The 11,213-nt window shown below is 51.1% G+C and overlaps 3 protein-coding genes and 1 non-coding gene across 4 annotated transcripts; 1 reads left to right on the top strand and 3 right to left on the bottom strand.

The window, feature by feature from the left end:
- Positions 1-662: 662 nt before the first annotated feature.
- On the top strand, positions 663-749 carry CTHT_0042240. Its single transcript is given in 2 exon segments — positions 663-701; positions 712-749. It is a non-coding gene; the product is annotated as a tRNA-Lys (tRNA).
- A 612-nt stretch (positions 750-1,361) lies between these two features.
- CTHT_0042230 (uncharacterized protein) lies at positions 1,362-3,026 on the bottom strand (the record flags this gene model as incomplete). Its single annotated transcript, XM_006694562.1, has 1 exon — positions 1,362-3,026. The coding sequence occupies one exon, from the start codon at positions 3,024-3,026 to the stop codon at positions 1,362-1,364; it is 1,665 nt and encodes a 554-aa protein (XP_006694625.1).
- Positions 3,027-4,811: 1,785 nt separating this feature from the next.
- CTHT_0042220 (endo-1,3-beta-glucanase-like protein) lies at positions 4,812-7,734 on the bottom strand (the record flags this gene model as incomplete). Its single annotated transcript, XM_006694561.1, has 7 exons — positions 4,812-4,828; positions 4,907-5,331; positions 5,508-5,633; positions 5,730-5,895; positions 5,945-6,089; positions 6,142-7,560; positions 7,717-7,734. The coding sequence occupies 7 exons, from the start codon at positions 7,732-7,734 to the stop codon at positions 4,812-4,814; spliced, it is 2,316 nt and encodes a 771-aa protein (XP_006694624.1).
- Positions 7,735-9,215: 1,481 nt separating this feature from the next.
- Positions 9,216-10,715, bottom strand: CTHT_0042210 (uncharacterized protein; the record flags this gene model as incomplete). Its single annotated transcript, XM_006694560.1, has 1 exon — positions 9,216-10,715. The coding sequence occupies one exon, from the start codon at positions 10,713-10,715 to the stop codon at positions 9,216-9,218; it is 1,500 nt and encodes a 499-aa protein (XP_006694623.1).
- Between the last annotated feature and the right edge of the window lie 498 nt (positions 10,716-11,213).

The raw sequence follows: 11,213 nt of genomic DNA, 5'->3' as shown, positions 1-11,213 counted from the left end.
GTGTGTTCCTCTTGGTTGAACCGCCCCCTGACCATTAAGACCTCAGGGGTAATGTCCTACAAAAGTCTAGACCATGACGATGACTCGCAGGCACAGGACCAGTTGGACTGGTAAGCGTGGACTAGAAGAGCTGATTGAGTTTGTCGTAGGGTTTCCTGTCGAGGAGCATGTGATACCCGTAGCGTGGGGTAGAGGGGCCAGGAAGGATTCTCTTGTTCATGACACCTGTCACCGCTCTAAATTGGATATCCTGGGCCCTAGTTATTACGTAGGCAAGGCTGGTGGCTTACAGATCGCAATCGTTGCGATGTTTCTTTGAAGCGTCCGCGATGAGATAATTGTTTGCCAGGTCCACAATCTGCCTACTGTATGTCCTAATTCAGGAACCGTCATTGTAGCTCCTCCGTTACCCCTCATTGACTTGATGATGCCGTGACCTGAAGGGCTCGTCGTAACAGTATGTTCATGGTGGAAAGAGCAACTCTGCAACACAACCAATGAAACTGTAGCAAGAGCATCGCATATCCCTAGAAAATCCCAAGGGTCGGTTCCATACACTAAATCCTTCACTGTCCAAAATCTTTTCGGATGATCTCAAACTTCACCCCAAGCCTTTCTTGGGGACAGCATCCGAGCATGCATAATAACAAAAAAAAGGAGCTGCCCGGTTAGCTCAATCGGTAGAGCGTGAGACTCTTAAGGATTCTCCGTAAATCTCAAGGTTGCGGGTTCGACCCCCGCATCGGGCTCAATTCCCGATCACGAGATCGTCTTTTTTTATAATATTTCCACCCCTAGTTTTTTTTGGTGGAGCTCTGCACACATGACTCTTGATGCTCGCTCCATACGATGTACCTCTCACTCGCATCACAATTATCATAGTACTTTCGGCAAGGAAAAGATTTCCCATTTCATGTGATTTCCATTTGTAGGGTAAACTGACAATTATGCATAGTTAACAACCTTTGTGGTCACTCCTGAGAATCCTAGTGAATAGCTTTTTCATGATCTCCGACCGGGTTGGTCCGCCATCCGTTAACGCTCCATCCATCAGGTCTTAAATGTGATTGTGTCAGTCCATTAAAAGTGGAAAGAACCAATTTCATTAAGAAAAATAGAACATAACTGGATTGTCTATCGCCACGTGATATCCCACGAAGTAAACTTCACCACTACAAAGAAAGGAACCAAAGGAGAAAGAGGGGACTTGCACGAACGCCTCATCATGTTGTGACCAGAAATCCAAGTACTTATCCATGCCTCTCTCCTCCTAGACGATAAGGGGTATCAACACCTCAACATCATCGAAGACTCAAACAAACCACAAACGATTCAGTCATCTCCCAAGACTCAACTCCTCTTCAGTTATCCCACAAATCCATATCAGTGTCACCACCCTCATCTTCCAATGGCTCCGACCACTCAACTATCATCTCATCCTGGAACTCAGTCTTCCAGATAGGCGGTGTGGACGGCGGCTCATAAGTCTCAAATGGTACCCGTGGCGCTGGTTGCGATGAAGGACACGTGCTAGCAAGCGAAATCTGAGTGTTGTGACGACCGAGATTGGCCAGGCAAAGGGATGTCGCAGTCCTAGAAACTGGCGCCGAGCTGGGTGGCCCAGTCCTTTCAGGGCTTGAGCAGCTTCTTCGACTGTTGTTGTCGTCGTCATCGTCGCCGTTGGGTAGGGGAATAGCACGACCCGTTCGGCGCTCCTCTTCGCACGTCCTGCAAGGGCCGGGATGTTCGTGGATATCATACAAATGGCGAAACCAAGGGTACAGTTCTTTCGCTTTTGGACGGCGCCATTGTGATACATCCATCATTTGTCGGATGTAAGGGAGCACAGCAACGATGGCCTTGGCCGAAGCTTCGCGCGAGGGGTCAGAAGCAATGAGATCTGGAGCGACTTGGTTTGAAAGCTTCTCCAAGTAGGAGTCAAGGTTATGAAGGTGTTCGGAGTAGTGGAAGTCATAGCTCTCCTTGGTGCCGTTGCTGAGCTGCTGCTCAGCATATTCGGGGTGTTGGCCGAGGAGGACGGTAGCAATTTCGAGGAAGACACAGCCGAGAGAGAAGATATCGGAGCGCTCATCGCGAGGTCTCTCCTTTATAGCTTCTGGATCCGCGTACTTGAGCGTCTTGAACGTTGGTCCTTGAGAATACTGGCCCCTTTCGAAGTGTTTGGAGAGGCCGAAGTCGGTGAGGATGGGGACTCCCCACTTGTCAATGACGATGTTCTCGGGCTTGATGTCCTTGTGGCGGATCCGAACGCTATTTCGGTGCAAGTACGCAACGGCTTGGGAGAGGCACCCGAAGTAATTGTGCATGCATGCCATGATCCAGCCCGACGTGTCGGGGGCAACAGCGACCTCCTCCATCAGCGTGCGCAGATTGCACTGCCCTGGAGGGTACATCGCAATCCCCAGGACGTGCCGCCCAATGCGTGTGCTCCGCCCGCTGTTGACATCATCGTCCGGCTCGGGGGCCGCCGCCTTCGCCAACTGCTTCGCCGAGTGCGACTTCGGCCGCGGAGACCAGTGTGGTAGGAGCCACGGCTGGACGCTGAACTCCTCGTAGGAGGCAACATACCGGACGATGTGCGGGTGACGAAGCGCGGCGAGAGTAGCGACCTCGCCCAGGGCCCGCAGGCGAGCCTGACTGGTCGCCCCCATCGGCCGGCTGCCATCTCGTAGGGAGATGACCTTGAGGGCCAGCGGGCGCCCGTAGTCGACACCAGCCGGGGCTGTTACCCGGTAGACGACTGTCGAGCCCGAGTCACCCAGCTCGGGCCCGGAGCGGGTGAATGGCTTCGGTGGTTTTGGGCGCTTGTGTCCGGTATGGGCGGCGAACACCTTATGCTTCCGGTAGTCCAGGCCGGCCTCGCGGATGGGGTCCAGCCACTCATCTGACTGTTCCCTACTGTCCTCGTCCCAGACAAAGTTTGTGTCGTCCGCCTTCTGTAGATAATCACTGAGAGGGATTAACTGCATGCCCGACGACTGGCTGCTGACGGAGCTGGTCGGCATCTTGTCGAAGGTTGCGACACTCAGTGGGGAAAAAAGGAATGTTTGTTCTGTCTCGTGCAGCTTGTTATGGCGTTAGATCGCACTGCGTGACAGTACCAACGGGAAGATATCTGCCATTGCGATGTGATCTGTTTTTTCGAGGCCAAACTGAATGTCGACAATGGAAAAGCGGGAGAAGGGCGCAGTCTAATGATCGGTGAAAAAGAAAAGAAAGATCAAGCTGCGCTTCGGACAGATGAGATTTTGGCCAACGACAAAAAGTTCAGACAAAGAATGCGTGGGCACTTTTGGGCTGGATTGCCACGATGAAAGTTGAGTTGGGCAAAGGTGAAAAGGAGTTGCTCAGCTTGATGTGAGCGCAGGGGGCGGGAATGTTCAGGGGGCCCGATATGGCTCGCTTTGCCCAGTGCTGAGGCCCCAGATGGCGGGAACTGGCAGCAACAGAGAGATGATTTGCCCACAGTTGGCGCCGGATATGATGAAGTTGACTATCTAAATTTTGTTGTCGAGGTCGTGAAACAGACCGTTGATGCTGTCAATGATATTGTCAGAAGTGCGTCGTGGAATTTTCACTTCACGAAACATGAGTGCAGAAAGTCGCCTAAAGACGCTGAAAATCGCCTGAAGTCAGGATGGTGATTTTGTGTGGGTAGTGTCCATGCAGTGGAAGCCATGAAGTTGTGAAGTATTCGAAGCCACAAAATTGGTCAACTGCAGAAAGTCGAGAAAGTCGGACGAGTAATATCGACTGGACCAAGCGCTTTGTTCATGGGAAGAGGGAAAGAAGAAGATGGACACCCTTTGAAGACTGTATACCCCCGCCGGCTGAGTGAAGGTTTCTCGGTTGGACAGTGGTAAATCAATCGCCATTCAGGCTCCAATAAGTTGGCACCAGGCCCGGCGACGCGTTGACGCGGGATGCCTTGCGGGGTGAAGGCCCTTGTTGCCCAGGAAACTGCCTGAGATGACGGAAGGAAGAGTCGGCGGGCAGGCACGATCAGCTCGGAGGTCGCCAATGGGGCGGTTGCGGATTGAGCAGGAACCTCTCGGTTTGGCCTGATCGAGGTCTAGCGAGGGTATTATTGGACTCCCTCGACTATGACTAGAAGCGAGGGGGTTAAAGCGAGCCCATATCGAAGAGAATATACTGAAAGACGATTCCGGGAGACGCTTTGTTGACGTTCATAGTCCCGGTCCCTGAAAATCCTCAAGGACCCTAACCCTCACCAACCCTCGCTGAATCGAGGGAAAGAGCAAAGAAGACGTTTGCAATGCGGGGTCGCTTATCAAGAAGGAGAGGGGCTGACGCGATCTGATTCATTGGGAGAGATGAGTCACACGCTCTGCGGTCTCGGAATCGATGTTGATCTGTTTAATGGGAGAGAAGCTGATCGAAAGTTGGGGTTGGTTGCTCGAGGTTTGTTGGTCTGATAAAGGAGGTTTCCAAATTAGATCGACGATTGCCTGTTAAAAGGTAAGAAAAATGAACTCTACTGACGATCAAGAACAATAATGATTGTTGATAACAATAGGAATGAACAAGAACAATGCAAAGTAAATGGTCATGGGGTCATGATGTGGGGGATCGGATGGAGTGCCCCCTGTGGAAAGAGCTCGGTTGCTGGTGAGATTTGCTTACTTTGCTCAAGGGTAAGTCAACAAAGGGACAGACTTTGATCCAATACCCTCACAATTTGGGGAAAAAAAATTGCTGTATATTAAAATGTACTCCAAGAAAACTGCCCTGATTCACAACTTTCATAACCAAGAGACTCATCAACTCATTCACATCCCTCCCAAGGCTGTTGAGCAGGCATGTCAGTTTCACACAAAAGATAAAGCCTATCAGACAAACTTGCAACAACAAAAAGGAAACTTACCGGCAGCATAACACAAATACCACGTCCTACTCGCCCCTCCATCCAGCCAGGCAGGATCAAACCTCTCCTGAGCAAAGAAGTTGTAAGCGCCCCTGGGGTCAACAGTGGCGTAATTTCCCATTAGGATTCCCCTCCAACCACCCTGAACAGCGTCAATGCGTCCTCCACTAAAGTACGTTTCCCACTCTTCTCTCACAAACTTTGGTGTGCGAATCAGAGGTGTGTGTGGCAGCAGGGGCAGCATGTGGATGCCCTGGATGTACTCAATGTTGGTGCCAAAGTAAGTAGTATGGTCAATCTTGTTCTCAAATAGAATGCCAGCTACTTTGTTGAGTGTGAACATCTGTGGCTGGATATTGTTGCCGGAGGTGTATAGATAGTAAGAGCGGAGAGAGCGAGCTAGGACAGAGAGCATAAGATTCCCACTAGCACAAGTTAGCGACGTTCTTTGTTGGTCTACGGCTTGATAATGTCATAGGCCTGATTTGTGTAACAGGAAGCTTGACCAAGTTTATGCGAAGCATGAATTCGCATGGAAACTTCATGCGTATTTCTGTCCCATGTGTTCATATGAGATCAAGTACCAAAGGGGGTGCCTTACCGAGCTTCGAGATTTCTGTTGCCAGTGACAGCCCCCCACATTTTCAGCGCGTATGCGTGCATGGTGTCTTCTGAGCTCGACTCTTGGTCTTTGCCATCAAGCGAGTCAAACAGCCCATGCGCCCAGCTGTGTCCATGGAACCAGTCAAAACATCTCCAAACAGGGAACCAGCGATCATGTGGGCTAGGGTTAGCAATGTCGCGTACTAACATGTCAACATACGCTTTGTTGTCGCACAGCCATGTTGGATCTAGATGGGCAATCACAGCTGCTGTATAGATAAAGTACCCCCAGTGAAAGTGATGGTCATTATACAAGGTGTTGCCAAAGTCAGCGCCTGTATTGCCAGTCACATAGGTTGCTGAAGACACCACGCCGCCCCAGGCGCCTAGGGAAGTGAGTGAGTGCTTGTTCAAACTGAGGGAACCTCTACTTACTTTCGTACACCAAGGGAAACTGCTGACGATTTTCTACAAAGCGTGCAAAAGCCGCCTTGAGTCTTCCAAGACCCGAATATGCCAGTTCCCGGTCTTCTAAAATATCATGGGTAGCGAGCAAGATCCCCGCGAACTTTGCCAGAGCCTGCACCAAAGTTAGCCATCAACTCCGCAACAAAGACACCACAGTAAGTTACCTTCCCACTGAAATACATGGAGTCCAGATTCGTCTGCCTATCCATATCCTGGCTGACCTCAGCATGCGCGATACTCCGGATAAACTCCCTCCTCGCAGGGGACAGCTGGCCCACGCTTCGTTTCAAGGTTGGCGACCACGGCAAAAACCCCATTTCCACCGGCATCTCGGGCTCAACCATAGTCCATGAATCCGCCACGACTACAGTTGCGACCCCCTTGGTCGTGGTCTGTAACCGTAGGCCCGTGAGCCTAGCACTTGTCGCAAAGTCAAACGACTCGACATGATGCGGTAGCGCAAACATGATGAGGGGGGAGCTGTGGATGCCGGATTTGTGAAAGATGAAGGTATAGGTACCGCAAATACCGCGCGCTGTCCCCGAGATGGTGACGCCCGTTGCATATGCGCCCACAGACATGTCGTAGATGGCTTCAGCTTCCCGCTGGTCGCCGTCCATCGGCAGTTTAGCGACCTGGATCGTGCCGTGAAATGGGGCTGTGGCTTGTGCGAGGCCGTTGTTTAGGACACGAAGGTCCAGAGCTGGGCCCCCGATGTGATGGGCGTAGAGGAGCCAGATGGCGCCATCCTCAAGATGCAGCTTGTACTTAGTTACGTTAGGCTTGGGGCCATGCGTGGCTCGCGTGACGGCTCGGAAGAAGACGCCGGTCTGAATGAGCGGCCGATCACCGGTGAAGATAGCTGTGATGAAGGCCGAGCCTTGAACCAAGGGGAACTGGACCGCCGGCACAGCATGTACGTTAGGACGCAAGCTGACCCGTACGGACATGTCAGTCGGGTGCTCTGTGGTCAACATCGTGTCTGGGCCTAGCTCCTGTGCCGAGATACAAACCGAGTGAATCCCAATAGGATTGATAAAGTAGGCTGCTCCGCCTGTCTGTGGCTTGGTAGGCCCAAACACTCGTTGTCGTGCCTCGACATGGGAGATGGCCAACCCCCAGCTGCCCGCGACGCCGCTACCTCGGGGCCAAGCAACGGAGTAAGGGTGCAGGTAGGTCGGAGATGTCTGGCGGCCGAGGTAAAAGTTGCCGTAGAACTTGTTGGTTTGGATCGGTCCTGACGAGGAAGAGACGCCAAGCCGTGGTACCGGATGGTCGTGGCGCCGGGGGATCTGTGACGGTGGTGGCTCCGTAGAGATGGGATCTGCAAAAATGTCTTGGGACAACATTCTGGCGGGAAGGTTGAACAGCAGTTCGAGACTTGGAATGGCAAAGACTCGTGCAAGGAGCGAGGTCGGATTGAGAATGGGGTTTGTCAACAACCATCCAGCGGTGACGTGATCGAGAGTTTCGAGCTCCGAAGGAATGAAGCCGGAGAAAGGAGCCTTGGTGCTAACTAGGGCTTGGAAGGTGCCCGAGGGGACAATGCTGGTAATGACCTCTGCGCTGGATGTAAGTTGTCTCTAGGGGTTTTCGAGTCTTCGAGGAGCAATGGGGGCAGCGTAGGGGTTGGAGTAGAAGTCGGCTCGCTCGAAGATGACGTGGAACCTGCAGGGCTGTTAGCAGCACGGTTACGACGCGCCAGCTTCGGTTTATGTTGGCAGACTAGCGAAAGATACGTGCCAGGAGATGGACATGTTCCCAGAAGATGGAACAAGAGCTAGTCACATATTCTTGGTTTCACTTGAAAGAACCTCCTCAAGGGATAGCGGTTTTAATGTCTGGCATGCACGGGTAGATGCCGAAATGCAGATCCATAACGTATTGTCTCCAGAGAGAACAGGAGTGCTCACCTTGTGAGTTGGAACGCGAGGCTGACAGGATGTTTCGAAGTTATTACGCGAGGGCTTCAACAAACAGAGGATCTCTTAAAATCATAGGTTACTGTAGCTGGGTATTATACAATAAGTGTCTAACAATATATAAACTTGAGTTATGACAGGTCATGCCCAGGTTGAAGATCGAGATGTATGTTGAGTTGTTCAAATGCTTGTGATTGTTTTTGGGAAGGGTAAGAACCTCATCAGCTGCCTGTGATTGACCCCTCCTTTCTTCAGCAGCAATTCTTGGAAACTGGGTCTCAAAATAAGTGGATCCATCAGCACCTTAATGGATAAAATGTGGCAACGACTGACAGGCAGGTGCCTCTGATGTGTATGATTTTTCTAAGATTACAGGATAAGATAGACATACGGGTTGGATGGGGTTGAGGTGCGACCCCAACCCTTCAAGTCAAGGATGAAAGCGCCCAAAAAAGATTAGCGCTGGGGACCGAAAACGGGCCCCTCTGTTCCGGCTGTTAGCGAGACGGTTTCCAAACGGAGCCAAACGGAATGAATTAACGGAATGTACATAACAGCAACGCTCGTGCCGCAAGGGGCACGGCAATACCGTTGCCACAGAAGCTGTGTGTTAGTCACGTCCAACAAACCAACAAGTTGGCCAAGGGCAACAAAACAACAAGGAAACTTTCAGACAGCCTAGATATATAGAAAGTGTATGAATACGCGCAAAACATGTCGAGGGTTTGCAGCGAATGCTGAGTTGCCGATGTGTCGATTACTCAGTTTTTTATAAGGAGTCCGCAGAAGATGCCTAGGCGCCCTGTTAAAGTCATCTCCACCTCAGCTCGCCAACTCCATGATCAACAGGAAATACAACGCTGTGCAGATCAAGACTATCAGTTTTTCCTCCAGAACCCAACAGCGACAGAAGAAGAGTATGTCCTCCACTCCAAGCAAAGCGCACCCGTATTTGGAAAAAGTTCGCAAGGTAATGTTGCTTTCTCCTCGGACATTCCCCTTCTCAAATATGTGTTATTAACTGAGCATAAAACCAGCTGGATTTCGCAATGCGGGAAGTACTCTCTCGAGCAGGCCTGGCTCGATTTATGTTGCGATAAGAAGGAGGCCAAGGCCGTCATGATAGCCTTTCTAAAATACTACATCAGAACCTCAATTAAGGAAAACCCTGTGCTCGGACCGGAAGAAGTTGTAACCGTCCAAACGATTGGATCTACCCGATATATCTTGGAAGTCTGGAAGAACCTCGTAATGGAGGCCGATAATACAGTTTTACGGGATATGAGGCAGAAACACCCTGAAGACCTTTCATCTCCCTATGTTCGTTGCAAGCTGCGTTTAGCAGCGAGACGAGCGCTCCGACGAAGGCAAATGCTGGCCTGCTTCTTGTCTTCCAAACAGTGACTGCGCCGCGCTGCAATACGAGCGCTGCGGCGAAGTTGGACGTCCTCGTTCCCCAGTGCACCTCCTTGATTGTTTATCCGGATTCGCTTAGCAGGCCGCTCATCCCAAGGCTCATTGCTGCGGTGTGCGAAAATACCGATATCCTCTATAGAGGTGCTCGGATGGCGCTTCTTGCGATGCGTATGGTCCAGACCAGATGTTATAGTGTTGTTGCCGTTGAATGCGTTCACCTCTTCTTCAACATGCGGTACCTGAGCAAGAATCCACTGGAGTAGAAGTTGCTGACGCTGTAAGTTGTATTTGGCCTCTGAATAGCCCCGTGTTTTTTGGAGAAACTCCGCAATCAGATTGTTTCGTCTTGTGATGATCTTTAGCGTTTTCTTGGCCTTGAGCAATCCAGTGTAAGCTGTTTTTAATCTTTGCTTCCGCTGCTGGAGAGAAAGACTCGAACCACCATGGATAGCTTTGGCGGTCTCCAATAATGCCTTTCTAGCAGCTTCTTCAGCAGCCGCCAAAGCCTGTTCAGCATGCTGTCTCTCGCTTGCACGCTGGAGTATGGACTCAGTTGTTCGCAGTGTCTCGTCCGTCTCCATCGACTGTAAAACTCTTGAGGCAACGAGCTTTTCCCAGGCTTCGTCATACTCTCTTTGCATCCGATTAATGGAACGTTCATGGTAATCGTGCCACAACAACTCGTAATAGAGATATTTGATCCATGTTGTCAGCTTGTCTTGGCGGGTTGGGTCTTCGTCAAATTCGAATGTCTGGGTGAGGCCAAATTCAGATAGACGGCGCCTAGCCTTGGCAACGTACTCGGGAAATCCGTGCTTGCCTCGGGCAAGAGCCAGCAGACCAAGGTGAGCTTGATAACGACGGTACTTGTCCAGGTTGAACTGCACGCTGAGCGCTTGCCGATACTCAGCTTCTGTCATTCCCGGCCATGTGCATCCAACCTCCAAATTGCGCTGTCTCCTCTTCTCAACGAACTCTCGGAAGGCTGCGCCTTTATCGTTGCTGTCCTTTGCTTCGGGAGTCTTCTCAAATTCAGCTTGAAGCCTTCTGAGATGTTGATCCATCAATTCTTGATGTTCGTAATTCAATTCACCTCTCCATTCGGGATCTCTGCGCTTAGTATCCTCAACGTATGCGTCAAATTCCTTTTCATCAGTGCGAATCCCTCGGCAATCTTTCTGCCAACTGCGGAACGCCTTCCATCGAGCCAATTGCTTTGTGAACACATTTCTGTCGGGAATGCCCGTACCCGGATAGGCTTGCCACGGCAACAAGAAGGAGAGATGCCCTTCAGGGTCTTTTAGTACTTCATCAAGGAGGCAGATGGGATACATGGGCCTGCCACCGCTTTGCATCAGCTCTTGGTAAGCAGAAGTTTCGGTATCCCTGATTTCGCTCATCTCATCGTATATAGGGGTCGGGGACCTCTCGCAAAAACGCGACCGGCGTATGACCTGTGGCGTCGCACCCTGGGTATCAACGATCTCTTGTAATCGCGCAGCAACTTCATCGAGGTCTACTGGTCGAGATTGTTCCTCATTGTTGGTTCGAAGCAGTACGTCCCTATATCTCTATTAGCTACTAGAACACATTACGGATGGAAGGCAGATTTACTTGAGCCGCCGTGCTATCTGATGCCTCTCTTCTTCGGAAAGATCGTCCCAAGCATCGACCTCCAAATCGAAGCCGCCTTCGCGACGTTGATGCTGCTTTACATATCGCACTAGTTCAGTGTCCTTAACGTGAAGAATGTGACGGATAGAAAAGCGTTGCATTGCGCTGTGGAAAGGTCGTGGATGGTTTGCACTTCGCTGTGAAAAGTTTGGCAGACAGCGCTGGCAAGATAAAGAGATCGGAGATTAGGCAGACGCTCTCTTGTCCATGCTCGTCGAGCGCCT

This window comes from Thermochaetoides thermophila, assembly GCF_000221225.1.
Source record: "Thermochaetoides thermophila DSM 1495 unplaced genomic scaffold scf7180000011818, whole genome shotgun sequence".
Lineage (NCBI taxonomy): Eukaryota > Fungi > Ascomycota > Sordariomycetes > Sordariales > Chaetomiaceae > Thermochaetoides > Thermochaetoides thermophila.
This window is presented reverse-complemented; position numbering and strand designations above follow the sequence as displayed.